This window comes from Antrostomus carolinensis, unplaced genomic scaffold (assembly GCF_000700745.2).
Source record: "Antrostomus carolinensis isolate BGI_N321 unplaced genomic scaffold, ASM70074v2 scaffold1815, whole genome shotgun sequence".
NCBI classification, from domain to species: Eukaryota; Metazoa; Chordata; class Aves; order Caprimulgiformes; family Caprimulgidae; genus Antrostomus; species Antrostomus carolinensis.
This window is the reverse complement of record NW_010315519.1, coordinates 36,031-50,552: the sequence shown is the minus strand read 5'-3', so window position 1 is coordinate 50,552 and position 14,522 is coordinate 36,031. Positions and strand designations below refer to the sequence as shown.

Genomic DNA, 14,522 nt, shown 5'->3' with positions numbered 1-14,522 from the left:
TGAACCGTGCTCAGTTGTAGCATATTAATTGACACTGTTTTGCCTCATCTTGCCCTTCATTTCAGTTACTACATGCTGGAAAACAGACCTCGAAACATATATGGGATGGTTTGCTACTCGTGCTTGTTGGCGCCTCCTAACACCAAGGAATGTAAGTGTTCGGCAATTTCTGTGCATTTCATCTGGTTTTGACTTGGAATCATCTGGAAGCTCAATATGAAGTCTTTCAATTATGATTATTATGTTCAAACAATAAGTCTGTCTCCAGTAAAGCGATTTCTGCTTCCAACTAGCCTTGCCAACAAAGGGAGCAAATGCTGAACATTTGGGGAGAGATCAGAACCTTTGATTTTAGGACCTGCTATTGTTCAGTTGTGCTCCAGTTTTCATCTGTTAAGATATCCCATACAGAAATTATTATGGTTACTTAACCAGTAGGTACAGGAAGTCACGAATCTGTGTATTTTTAAAAATCAGTTTCAGTTTAGCCATGAAGAAAACATGGGACACTTGGCAGATCCTAGTAAAAATGCATCATACCTTTTCATATCCTTTGGTTTCAAAGTGACAGAAGGGTCGATGTTGGCACATGGTAGTCAGCACTGATAAGAGAGCTAATTCTGTAGATTTCATTGATGGAAGAAGCTGTAGTTTGCTAATTTTAAAAAATCGCATGCATGTGTGTGACCTGTTTGCTTGCATGCCAAGTGTGTGCAATGGCATCCTCATGCCATGGAGAGGAGGGACAGCCACATGCCAGCACTGTAATGGAGAGACAACCTCCTAGAAGACTTCTTTCTCCTTTAGGGGGTAAAGAAAGCAAGAAAAAGAAAAGCAAAAATGAGGTTCTCTCTGAAGGAACTAATTACTTTAACAACCCATCAGACAATCTGGAACAGATCAGGAGAAAAAGCTTTTCTTAAAAAAAAAAAAAAAGGAAAAAAAAAAGAAAAAAAAAAAGAAAAAAAAAGACAAAAATGAGAAATGAGCAGTCCCCCAGGGAAACCTGATGCATCTCAAACCAAAATCCTGTCCATGTTCTGTTCTTTTAAAAGTCTTTATAATGAAAAAATAATTGCAATATTTTGCCTGCTTGATTTGAAAACAGAGGTTGACACAAAAGTCACCAAGCATTTATTTGTGTGTATAAATAGCAATTATTGAGTTCAAACGCCACTGAACCATGTACCATTACTGCTCTGCAAGCTGCTTCAAAGGAGGATAGGTCACCAACAGCCACCACCTTTCCTGAAGTGCAAGAGCTGAGATGAGCCAGGGGATAATTACCACCTCACATGGCTCCTGGCGAGTGGCAACAACCCAGGTGAAGGCAGCTCCTGAACTGTCTGCATGCAAAGTGGCTGGTCGGCTGTAAAGCTGCTCACCCTGCTTGGCTGCAGAATCTCACCGGTCCTGGGACATGTACTTGTCCCTGAGACAGCGGGAATGGGTGAGGGGAGGGTGAGTGTGATTTTGGTGTGATAAGGTCTGTATTAGGAGGTGAGGTAAGGGTGCTAGGGAGGACCTGAATGTAAGGTGTGGGAAGAAGGTGGAGAGGTAAGTGAAAACATGAGGTTAGGAGTCTCGATGGGAGATGGGGGTGTATGGTAAGAGGAAAGGATATGGACACATCTTCTCCTACATGCATGTGCTCCTGGCTGCCCCCGTTGATGGGAATACGGCCATGCCTGCCGCTATCTGATAGCCAGAAATGAATCACTTCCTTAGCTCTGATAGTCTGTCTCTGTGATGAAGTGGGTTTTTAGTAGTATCAAACATATTGTAGCTTACAGATTTGGCAAGGAACTACCAGAAGATGTTACGGCTGTTACTCAATTCAAAAAACAAATCTTTGTCCTTTATAGGATTTTTGGCAGATGTTATACATAATACATATAAATTCTCTGAGGAAAGTATGAATTGCACAACTGATTAACCACATGCAATTTTTAACTTGACAAACACAAGAATAAATATATATTATCTTTGGGAGGAATTTAGGCAGGTGCATAAACTGACAAATTGATTGGGTACTAAGGTAGGAGAAAACATTCGTCATAGAAAGAGTAAACATTACCATTTTAATCAAATTTGTGAAACCAACTATTTGATTAAAAGTGTTCAAAGAGTGAGAAAGCTTCTTAAAATCCAAATCCCTCAAAACACTAAGCTCAGGTAATTTGGTTTATGGTGTCTCAACCTCTGGACCCTGTTTGGAATGGCAGCTCCCTAATTCATAGGCAAAAATTTGTACTCCAGATAGAAAATCAGCCTTGCTACAGGAATCTCTTGAAAGGCTCAATGTTGTTGTGGCAGGGAGCATAAAATTTGGTATTAGCCAATGATCAAAAATAAATCCTCTTTATCATTTGTTTCACTGTGATCAGATTATACCAGTTAGAGCAAGGAAAAGGTGTCATGTCAGTGTTGCACAACTGCATACTTTTTTGAGGTTTGCAAATTCCAGACTCTGAGCACATACCCTTGATGTGAGCATTCCTTTTGTAGGAACAGTTCCTCTATGCAGAGCACCTTCTGTGTAATGGTGTCCCTTGTTCACCCCTCTGGCTGTCATGGTGGAGGACCCAGAGGGCCTTAGAGAACCTCAGACAGTCCCGAGCATCTTCCGTTCCTTTCTTGAAACTTCAAAATAACATTGAAGAGAGTTCAGGAGCCTAAACTTTGCCAGGGTGCCTCTGCCCTAGAGCTGCCTTTTCTTCAAACAGTCCTGCAAATGACACACTGCTGGAGAAAGGTGACCCAACGGGGTTGCAAGGAAACAAAGGTGGCAAATTACTTAAAAACAGGAAACTAGGGGTGACAAGCTCTGGCTTTACAATTCGAGATGGAAAAATGATAAATCCCATTTCAGGTCTACATTACGTTTGAGGCATGGTGGGAAGACAGTGGTGCTCCCCTTGGCTGGAAAAAATACCTTGCTGGGGAAGTGCCTGGCCTGCATAAGCCAGAAAGAGAGTGAAGTGGATATGTGTGCTGTGGCATGGAAACCTGCTAGAGAATTTTCCTGATGATACATTATATCTGTCAGAAAAATATTAGGGCTTGATCAAAGGGTAAACAAATAGCTTTCAACTCCAAGGGCCTGCTGTGCAATTTTATTCTCCTACACAGTCAATAAACCTTGAAATGGCTGAGGAAACAAGATGAATACCCTGTGTCCCAGCATCTGGAAATATTAGTGTAAAAAGGACTGGAAGTGAGAAAGAATTTTTTTTTCCTCACAAGGGACTTGAGACATAAATAGCACAGAATAGCTTGGAGAAGAGTGGGAGAGGATGACATTTCACAGAGGTCAGCATTTCACAGAGGTCAGAGATTTAATTGAGGCAAATGTATCTCCAGGTTACGGTGTTGAAACCCTCTTTCTGGGCTGAAGGATGGGAGAAATAGTGTTCTGCAGTCTGGGAGGAACACCAGGCTTCAGCGGCAGCTTGTGGGCAATGGGCAAGTACGGGGAAGGGGCTGTGCATATATAAGCACAAGGATGTGCGTTGTGTAGCGGGGAAGATTTTCTTACTGGGAAAAGGGTAAAACATCACCATAAAGACTGCAGTTTTTCATATCTTGCACACTCTGAAACATCTATGTAAGACTTCTGGGCTCTCAGCATGTAGTTCCCTCAAGTCTGCTGTGTAGGAGCCTCAGGACTGGTTTGCTAAGCACAGAGGAGCACAATGCCAAAATACCAAAAATGTGAGACCTTCAGCTGTGCATGAAGTGGATCATGAGCCATCAGCAACACTTGCTGACAGTAAACTGGGATGTGATGCCTCTGTGATAAATAGCAGCACTGCAAAAAGTAGGGGAGGCAGGTTTCCTATGCAAATCAAAGAATGAAGGTAGTGAACACCAAACCACTTTAAGATGTGGCTTCTCAAAGTTAATGGTGCTGGATTTTCTGCCGACACCTCTGGAATTGGAGTTACTTGAGGTCTCTGACTGTGTAGAGTGGTTTTTTTATTTTATCTAATGTAAAAGTATATGCAAAAGACAGAAGATTTAAACCTACATGAAGCTCCTCTGGCAGAGAGGTACAGTTACTGCTGGAAGAGATTTTGTCTTTCAGCAGCTGCAATTCTCTAGCAGTTTATGTCTATTAACTTTGCTCTTCTGTTCAAACTTTGATATTTGCCATTCCAGTTCAAAAGTAATAGAGGAAAACAAAATCAAATCTCGCTACAAAAACTTGAACATTTACTTTGAAGTTGTATTTACACAATTGCATCAAATATGCAAATCCTTTTCCACTCACAGATTATTGATCTAGAGAACTTCAGCAACTGATTGAGGACTTTCTTTTTAATCTTACTGTATATACTCATATGTGTGCATGGACACAAAATACTGTTATTTCCTCTCACCTTTTTTGCTAGTTGTATATATAAAGACACATGCAGTAATCAACCCATGTATTTTTTTTTTAAGTCTAACACCTACTGATGATGGCTGAGGAAAATTAGAACAAAGTAAGAGAAAAACAACAAAATAAAACATATGTAGTCAAGTTATTTTTTGATTACCAGCGAGCAAACAGGATCTAGAAACAGAAAAGATCATTTTTGTTATTGTATCACTAGAACTTCAACTAAACAGATGAGACAGAACAAATGACTAACAGGCGGACGACTTCGTGTGATGAGGTGTAATCAGGGAGTCACGTCCAAACCCATGTATTGAATCAGCCTCCTTAATTGAAATGCTTAACACAAGCAAGCCTAATGCCAAAAATACATGTATTAGTGAGAAATAATTATTTCACAGATTTTTATTTTAACTCTCCATTCTTTGTAACATCACCAATTATCTTTTCTTGACAGTTTTGTCCTTTTGTAATAAGATCAACTTCAGGATTTTTTTCCTTCTGTTTCAAATTACACTTACAAATAAATAGGCTTGTTAGCTGGAGCTAACAAACTTTCTTTTCTTTTTTTTTTTTTTTGGAGTTGTTTGATCTCTGAACACCCCATTCCCCTTCACATGTGGAACAGGAGAAATGTTGAAGGCAGTGCTTTATTGTTCACTGGTGGTATGGCCTAATTTTCATCCCCTTAGGGTTTGTCTATATTAGGAAAGGAACCTAATCTTAGGACAAAATTGGCCAGCCTCAACCATAAACCTTCAAGGGGAGGGATCTGAGAAGCAAATACGGGATTTGTTTGTCTTCAACTGCTGGAAAAGCTGGGCACAGGTATCACTCAGGAGGGGACCTGGTCCCAGTGCAGCTCTCCTGAAAGAAAACTCCAATGACTTTGATGTTTTCGCTGTGCCAGAGCTGCAGCTCCCACAGTGACCATCCACCTGCCCATGCGAAACGCTGCAGGTTTCTGCAGCATCGCTCTGACCAGGCTCAGGAGCTGCAAAACCTGCTGAGCTGCACAGCCTGGCCACCAAGGCACAGGGGAAATAGGAGACCAGCTCCTTGCGGGTCCATTCTCTTCCTTCTGATGCTTCTGAAGTCACAATCGTAGGGTTTAAATGGCAATTATCCCCTTCATGTTGCACAGAGAGACAGAGGTGATAACACTGAATTCCCGGAGGCAGGTCTAATCCATGAAGCCTGTGCCTATGACCTTCCAGTACTGTGCAATGATTACAGCTCCAGTGCATCCTAAACAAAATGACAACAGATGTAAATAAATTGTCAGACTAAGGCCGTGCAGCCTATAATCATCACCACTTCCCTGCCCTGGCAAAATAAAAGGAGAGAGAAATAGAACAGTTAAAGGCATTACAGAGGCACAGCAGCATAAAATGTTTTCTTTTATGTGTCTGAAGAGTAGTGGTTACTTAACAGTGAGAGTGACCAGATAGAAAATAAAAGTCTGGGGGAACTTTACTATCACCATTTTTAGAAGGCTCAGACTCAGGAATTAATTTACTTTATGCTCTTCCTGGTTTAATAACCACCTACACTAACTGAAGTATCTGTCTTCAGCTCTCGGAAACATTAGAGTAATTTGCCTTAAAGTATTCTGTATGTCCCAAGAAAATAAAAGACAGTAAAATAAAGAGCAGTCAGGCAGTCCTCTGTTGTCTAGGATACGCTCTGTTAATAGTGATTTGCATATTTTCAGAGCTGGTTAACGTGTGATTACTGAAGTCATATGTGGCCACCTTAGAGAGCGGCTTGGCTTTGACTAGTGCTTCAGCTTCCATAACTTTTCAAGTGCAGAGGATTTCCTTGAGGGTTTCCATATGAAATGTTGTTTCCTTAAATTTGAAACCAAACCTTTCATGTCAGTAGCTCAATACAGATTTGCATTAATTTGAAAATTCTGACCTCTGTTTTCTAAATATCTAGGTCTTTATTTATGACTAAGTTTAGTCATAATCCAGTTTTTGATTACTTTTGTCAGCCATAAACTGTCTACTTTTATTGAATTTCAACACAATATAATTTATTTTTCATCTCATATTCCTGGCTGCTAGTTATTTATCTGCGTGGGTGCTTTATCTTACTTTGCCCCCATAAAACAGTCTCACTAATGGCACTCTCAACTCAAATGGCAGTAAGGTGTATGCATTGCCATGGACCATGGCTGAGAGAAGGAGGATGAATCAGGAGAAAGCAAGGTGGGTTCAATGGCAAGAAATATATATTATACAGAAAAACATTTTAAAAATATTTCTTATTTCAGGATAGTCAGGATTCATGCTGATAGTCTGCTTTAAACACAATTTGAGTGTTTTTATAATATGTCATTAAGTATTAAATAAACTTCAAAAAAGCTGTTGCTAGCTAGGAGCAGCAGTCCTTCACATGGACCAGTAAGCTGACATCCACAGCAACACATCAGGAGCACATATGGTCTCCTACTGCACCAGATTTAATTCACTCACAATCACTTGCAAGGGGGTATGTCGGCAAAACCTCCCCTCCCTGTCCCCTGCTCCTCTCACAAATCTGGTAGTTTTGTTTGTCACTTCTTATTGTAAATCCACCTCGAGACACGTGAACAACTGTAATAGTCCAGTTACATAAAGCAGAAAGGTTCTTTGAAATAAAAACCAAATTATTTTATTGCCCAGCATTTGCTCACTACAAGGACAAAAGGCCAACTGCACGGCAATTTAAGTTAAAGCTATTTTTTGATTTAAAAAACCCTAAACATTCAAATGTGAATACAAGTTCTATTGTTCTTTTAAACAATAAGTATGTTTTTAAAATGAAACTGTATTTAGACTCCAAGAAAGTTGTAACTAAATTAGGGTGATAAACTTCTTTCCTGATGTCTTTATCACATTCCTACAATATTACTTATAGGTGTCTAGGGATATAAACCACTCTTTTGCATTGTCGTGTTACAGCCATCAGTCTTTTGTGCTTAAAATTGAGTTGTTTCCATATGTTGTGCTGAAGCACCTTTGGATGTCTTTATAGATTATGTAAGTGCCATCTATATTGAACCAGAATTAATAATGTGATCAGGATGCAAAACTGGATGTGCACTGAACAACTGACATTGCAGCCACAACACACTGCTGGATTGGGAAAAAGCAGCAGCTACGAATTCTGTTTGTTTTTGCTCGCACAAAAGTGATATGAACTGAACTTCTGCAGAAGTCTGGTTCCTCTTGGAGTGCAGGTGCACGAATTGGCACTTTCTTCTAAGCCACATCTAAAGAAAAATCTTGGCTTGTAATGAATATGCCAAATTAATAAATTTGATAATAGGCTTAAAATATGCATAACAACTAACTCCCACCTAGGCATATGTAAAAGACCATCACATTCTAGCACCAGCCTTGACTTTGCCACGGCAGGCACTACAGAACAAACAAAGTGGCCCCATTCCCATGTGCAACTGAAACAAAATTCTGCACGTAGGCTCTGGGCTGAAGGTGGTGCTCACTCTTGTGCACAGGAGAGGCTCGGGTATGTGTGCGTGTTTGCATGCACAGCGTGGGCAACACATCACACCCTGATGTGGGGTAGAGCTGGGTGGAGCGTGATGATGATGCTGAATGAAGAATGGATGACTTTCCTCCTTACAGTTCCTGTGCTACGTGCTGCTGTGTGACTTCCCACCTTGGAAAGCTCTACTTCCTTTCACAGACAGGTGAAAAACATGAGGTTAACAATACCAAACGATTGAAAGATTGATTAGGCAGAAATACTTCAATGGCTACGTATTTCAGATGAAGGAAAAGAGAGAGAGCAGTGTGATAAAACTTGCTTATGGAGGAGAGGAGCTGAAGCTTGTTAGATAAATCCACACAGACAAAGCAGCACAGCTTGCCTGTGTTAACTGAAAAGCAGCGTAAGAAAAACTATTGTTGACTTGTTGCAGCTTGCAAGAACTGCACAAAATTGCAATTGTCTGTAATTGGATTTGCCAGGGGGACTGCAAGAATAGGCGTAAGCTAGGTAGTTGTGGACATGAAGGAAAGTACTGGGGTACAGCGTTGGCCATTTACTAAATTTCCTCCATTGTCCAGCTATGATGAGTAAATATATAGGTGAGGATCAAAGGTGATTCACTTCAGTTTTGTGAAGAACTGCTGAAAATTTAGCAAATTACCTGTCTTTAATATCTATTACATCTTCATCTACTGATATCTAGATGCTTTACTGCTGTGTTGCAGTTTCTGGAGCTCATAACCAATTCTTCTTAGAAGGAATTCTGTTACAGAGAAGGGACCAGAGGCAAGATTTACGTAATTTGACTGTCATTCACATAATAGGAAAAACATCTGAATTAACAAATTAGTATATTTAAAACTTTATGAAAATATTTTGAGTTTTTTTTAAAAAAAGCAATTGTAATAAATGAATCCATTTCCTTCCAACAAATGAGGTTTGAAATAAGTTTTACCATTGTTAAAGAAAATTTCTTTTGAAGACATCTGCAACTCATACTTTGTGGCCACTTTCAGAGTGTACATTTCTCATTCACTACATGCAGCCACGTTTTATATTAGGTAATACTGGTTTTTTTTCTTTTTAGAAAACATTTCTTTTAATTTGAAGATCATGTACATTGCTTTGTTCTTAACCATGGAACATTTCTCAGACCATTCCAGACCACTTAATTTCCTCTCAACTTTACCTGGTGGGTTTAATTTCTCATAATATTTACTAAGTCAAAAGAATGGCACAGTTCTCAGCTACTCTAGTTGCCAAACTGGCTTGTGGAGCCATGTGCTGTGTGCACCTTACCAGATGACTGGGACAGTCTTTTGCCTTTAGATCTGCTGAATTTAATTATCACTGGACTTTTTCCATAGACAGCTAATACAAAGCAGGAGGGATTTCATACCCCCTCCAAGCCAGGAGATGCTTTTCAGTGTCTGTTAATAGTAGTTATTTGCATAACCTGCTTACCAATGATGGTAAAGTTTACTTGGGAATGAAGAGAATGTTTTTTCCCAGCCCAGTTTTCATTCTGTTTTGGAATGCTATGCCAGCACCATCCTGTATGAAAGCGTTCTGATCAAAAGCCTTATTCCCAATAATATTCACTATTGTCTGATATTGTGAAAATATGTTAACTTATGACTTGGTTTACTGCTTTGAAAACCAGCTCTATGACACCATCAGAAAGATTAATATTAACTTCCAAATTTAACTGTAGAATTTAGACTCGTAAATAGCTATTGGACAATCTCACACCTCTGCCAGCGTGAATTGTTCCTTTAAGTTCTTAATTTCACTGTTTTTGTGGATTTCCCCTCTCCTCCGAATATAGATTTGGACTGACAGGGGGAATCATAAGAAATGTACTGCCCAGATAGATTGTAGGAAATTCTGATATTCCCTTTGATTATAGTACAGCTCCATGGAACAGAAAGGCATTCAACACTATTGTCCTGGTTCAGCTGGGATAGAGCTAATTTTCTTCTTAGTAGCTAGAATAGTGCTGTGTTTTGGTTTCAGTGTGGGATTTGTTATGAGAAGAATGTTGATAATATACTGATGTTTCTAGTTGTTGCTGAAAAATCAAGGACTTTCCAACTTTCCATGTTTTGCTGGTCTGCAGGTGCAGAAGAAACTCGAGGGGAGCATCATAAATTAGCAGACCCAAACTGGCACTTGGATATGCCAGTGGGATGTTCCACATCATATAACGTCATGTTCAGTAGATTAATGAGGGTTGGCCAGAAAGCTTTGGGGTATCTGACTCTCTCTTTTCTGGGATTGTGGTTTTGAGGTTGTCTCTGCTCTGGGATCACTATCCAGGAACAAGCTGGGCATCAGTCAGCAGGCAGCAAGAATTGCACTGTGCATCACTCATTTGTATATTCTATTATTACTGTTATCATCATTATGATTGTCATTATTATTTTATTTCAATTATTAAATTGTTTTTATCTCAACCCCTTCTCACTTTCATCCTACTGATTCTCTCCCCTATCACATTAGGGGAGGGTGAGTGAGTGGCTGTGTGGTGTTTGGCTGCCGGACAGGTTGAAACCACAAATGTTATTTGTCACCTTTCCCACGTTTTCCTGTGGAGTCATGAGAGTTTGCAACCAACAGAGTCTCACAATGACCCTGCTAGTGAAGAATGCTTGTGAGAAGCACTAGTTTGATGAATCTACCAGCTGGGACTTGGGTCTGCAGTTACAAATAATGGAGCAGGGGTTGTAAACAGTTTGAGTCATCAATTGCATTCTGGAAAACTTTCTGCTATCCAGGACAGATCTGTACTACGGAAATCTATATATAACAGTTGGATCCATGTGTGTGTCTGAAGATCCTTGGGTTTCTTCTAAGTTCATAACCATTCAGGAGCTTTGACTTCTTCACCTTCCTCCAGATGCTGTGCAAAAAATGTATTCTGTAACACAGTTTTCAAGATGATAGAAATGCAATCGAGCCAAGTAAAGGCTCTGCTTACTTGGGCCAAGCTATTGCTTTGACTGGACAAAGTAACTGTGGAAGTTTATGGCATTTCTGTTTATATTACAGGTGCAGGGGCTTCCTCTGGCATTTCAGCCATTTTCCCAAGTACCTCTGGCACAAGCACTTTCTCGCCTTACCAGCATGCTCACAAAGGTAAGAATGCATTCACAGATTTAATTTAGCAGCTGTTTATTTTGAAAATAGCATCAGCAAAGTGCCACCAAACTGAAAGTACCTATTGTGAATTTCATTGCCACTATTTCCAGATTTCTAAAACTGCTATTAAAAATAATTCAGATTGAGTTTTTATTTCTTGGTTAAACAGCACCACTGTTTTAGTCAGATGGACTTAAAATGGATTTGAATTGTACTCAGTAATGCCAACAATAAATTTAGCTCATTATTTCTAACCATACAGAAATAACACTGTGCCTCAGCAAAGCTTAGTTTAGACTGGTGAAAATAATTCAATGCATAAGTATGGCCAGTCTCTTATTGAGCTGACATAAACAGTTCTCCAGCATGATTATTAGGTTTTAAAAATAAGTGAACCTGAGAAGACACAACAGGAAAGGTGCTGTTAATGAGGTACTGACAATGCTGATCTTCCTGGTATTGTCTGGAAACATGATTGTGAGGATCATGTTTTCAGGGAAATTAAAGTTTTCATGCATTTTAGCATGTCTGTCATTTTCTGCATCCTTTTGTGGCTTTTCGATTCTAGTCTTTTTCATCCAAATTCTGTTTCTGAATACCTTTTCACATATGTTATTTTAAATTCACCTTCTAGCCATGCTGCGTTTAAAGTCTTGGTTAGAAAAGCATCAGTCCTCCCACATGTGCATTGTGTTCGCCTTTTTTACTGCAAAGCTTTTGAGGCAGTCATAGTTAACAACAGTCATTTTAGCTCCCATCCCAGTTGTTTCTTGTTTTTTTCTTTTTCTCTTCAATGCTGTTTCACAGAATACAGTGTTAGGAAAGTTGCTACTCTCAATTACATACAGCTTCCTATATTATTAGCAGATAATACAATTTCCTACACATTTGTATTTGATGGATCATGTCTTCAGATATTTTTATGAATATTGTTAACTGGTTGTTGCTGCATAAATGTCATTATTTTGAAAAACTGTTAATTAGTTTGCCTTTGAGATATAACACTAAGTTTTTCAATGCTTAACAAGTAACCGAGACTCAGATCAACTGAAGGAGTATGCAAAATATAAGTGTAGAGCAGACTGCAAACTGTTAACTATTCTCTGATCCTCAGTTGCTCCTTTCTGAAAATACTTTTTTATTTTTTCCAGCAGATCTTTCAGGACAAGGACATTTGGCTACAGCTCTTATAATTGCAATGTCTACAATCTTCATAATGGCTATTGCCATTGTCCTCATCATCATGTTTTACATTGTGAAAACAAAACCTTCTGCTCAAGGTAATTGTTCAGCATATGAAACTTTAGCTGCAAATGCTATTTTTAGACAGCTTCTGAGAATAATTAATGTTATATTTTTATATTCTAGCCTGTTGCAAGAGCCACTCAGTAAAAAATGTTGAAGCTCAGGCTAACACACAAGAAGAGAAGAAAGAAGTGCAAGGTATAAGTTACTCTAGTTTTGTTTTTTCTGTACAGGACAACATTGGGCTTAAATACTATTAATGCATTTCTCTTAATTACAATTTCTCCTTTGAATTGTATAAAATCTTATGTCAATTTACTGAAGAATTATGTATAATAGTTTTTGTACTTCCAGAATGTCACTTAATTTCCCCTTTAGCAATTAAAAATGTAGCAGAAAGATTTATGTTTGCAGTAAGGTTGCCAGCAGAACCAGCTCCTGGGACAAAACACTCATTTGGAAACTCATTGCAAATTTAAATTTCTCTGATTGTTGATCTACAGATAATGTTGTGATATTCTCTGAGAAAGAAGAGTTTGAAAAACTTACAGCAACTCCAGCTAAGGCTGTTAAAAGGTACGTAAAAGATGATAGACATACTTCCAGTTTGACTGATGTGGGGGAGGGACACAGTCACCATTCATCCTGGTACAGAGGAATATATGAAGAACAAAATAAAAGTAATTAGCACCAAGATTTTCAAGTCTATCAGACCAAGGAATAATCTGTTGATGGGAAAGTCACAGATGATAGAATTTCTGGTAGAGCTAAGGTGATCACGACCACCTTACCTTAAAACAATACCTTGAGCACTCCATGCTCCAGGTCACAGCTCACTCAGACTCCTGTGCTGCCCCTGTGCTTTCAACATTTTACAGCGAGAATTGGGAATTAGATGGGTATGCTGATAGTTTGCTGCAGCAGGGAAAAGACTAGATGCCTTAGTTAAGCTTTTTCTCCTCTGGTTTCTAAGAGAGGATGACAGACGTTATCAAAGAGAAACCTGCGTCCTCTCCACTCCCTCCGTGACCAGTTCATCAGCTCTTGAGGCTCCATCTCCTCTTTTGAGACATCCATTTTTGGGACCTGAGCGTTGCTCTCACATACATATCTTTAGTAAGATTCCCCTTCACTTTCAGGCAGGAGGAGCAAAAATAGCTGCTCTGGGTCTAAAGGAAACCCTTTGTCCACAGTGTCATCGGGGTGGCACGGTGTGATACTTTCCTCACTTGGCAGCCAAAGCTGGCTGGGTAACACGATTAAGGTGGGCTATACACTGTCCTCAGTGGAAAATCCCTCTATAAAAGAATTCTTGCAAGATATGAGTGACTGTAACTTGGTGGGTGTTGTACGTACTCCCTGGGCAGGTGAATGCAGTTACATTCACAGGTTTCAGAGGAAAGGAATTTAAAAAAAATGGAAAACACTTTTATTCCATTACTCTAGAGTAGCAAAAAGGAGATGATTGGAGTCAGCCCATGAGACACTTCACTAAGATAACCGTATCATTCATTTTACAGTGAAAATGATGCATCTTCCGAGAATGAACGACTTTTAAGTCGTAGTATGGATAGTGATGAAGAAGCTGCAGTTGACAAACAAGGGACTCCAGAGAGATGCTTGTTATCTTTGGTGCATTTGGCCAGAGATAAATCTTCTACAAGCAATAAATCAACTGGGGTAAGGTTATTTTGAGATTTAAAAATTCAGAGGATTTTTCTGTGGGGTTTGTTGGGGGTTTTTTTAAGAAAACAATATTCAAACTATCACCCCTAAAAAAGCATTATAACACAGATCAGACTAATTTACAAGAGCTTCTCCAGACAAATGTATTCTAGAATCTCCTTTGCATAGTGTCATATATATAAATCACAGAATCATAGAATAGTTTGGGTTGCTCAGGGCTGAAAATGAAATTTCCTACAAGAATAATAACTTGTATTTTTTTACTATTGTATTTTGTAGCCTAGTTGGGCATTTGTAAACCCCCAATATAGCTAACGTTCATATAACTAACCCTGATGCTACATTTACCACAGAAAAGCCAAGGCAGAAAAATAATGCAACAGCATTGCTGGCTTCATTTGGCAGCGTAGCATCTGAGTGCCTTGACCCAGTAGCATTGGTATTTCCATGCTATAGACTTTTCAGTAATATCCGGTGTTGTGCTTGGTTTATCGTGTACAATTTTGAAAAACACACACGTTCTTTGAAGGTCACTCCTGTGCTCTGAAGGACACTGCAAATCCACTGG

The 14,522-nt window shown here is 39.3% G+C and overlaps 1 protein-coding gene across 2 annotated transcripts in view; it reads left to right on the top strand.

Moving 5' to 3' along the window:
• The window catches only part of EDAR (ectodysplasin A receptor), a 24,838-nt gene that overhangs the window by 6,150 nt on the left and 4,166 nt on the right, over positions 1-14,522 (top strand). Inside the window, exons 4-9 of one of the 2 annotated variants that reach the window (XM_010167966.1) lie at positions 66-151; positions 10,934-11,020; positions 12,175-12,303; positions 12,392-12,466; positions 12,772-12,844; positions 13,789-13,948. In XM_010167966.1, coding sequence (XP_010166268.1) covers positions 66-151; positions 10,934-11,020; positions 12,175-12,303; positions 12,392-12,466; positions 12,772-12,844; positions 13,789-13,948 — 610 coding nt within the window. The remainder of the gene's footprint in view (positions 1-65; positions 152-10,933; positions 11,021-12,174; positions 12,304-12,391; positions 12,467-12,771; positions 12,845-13,788; positions 13,949-14,522) is intronic. The other variant, XM_010167967.1, reaches the window with a different exon arrangement.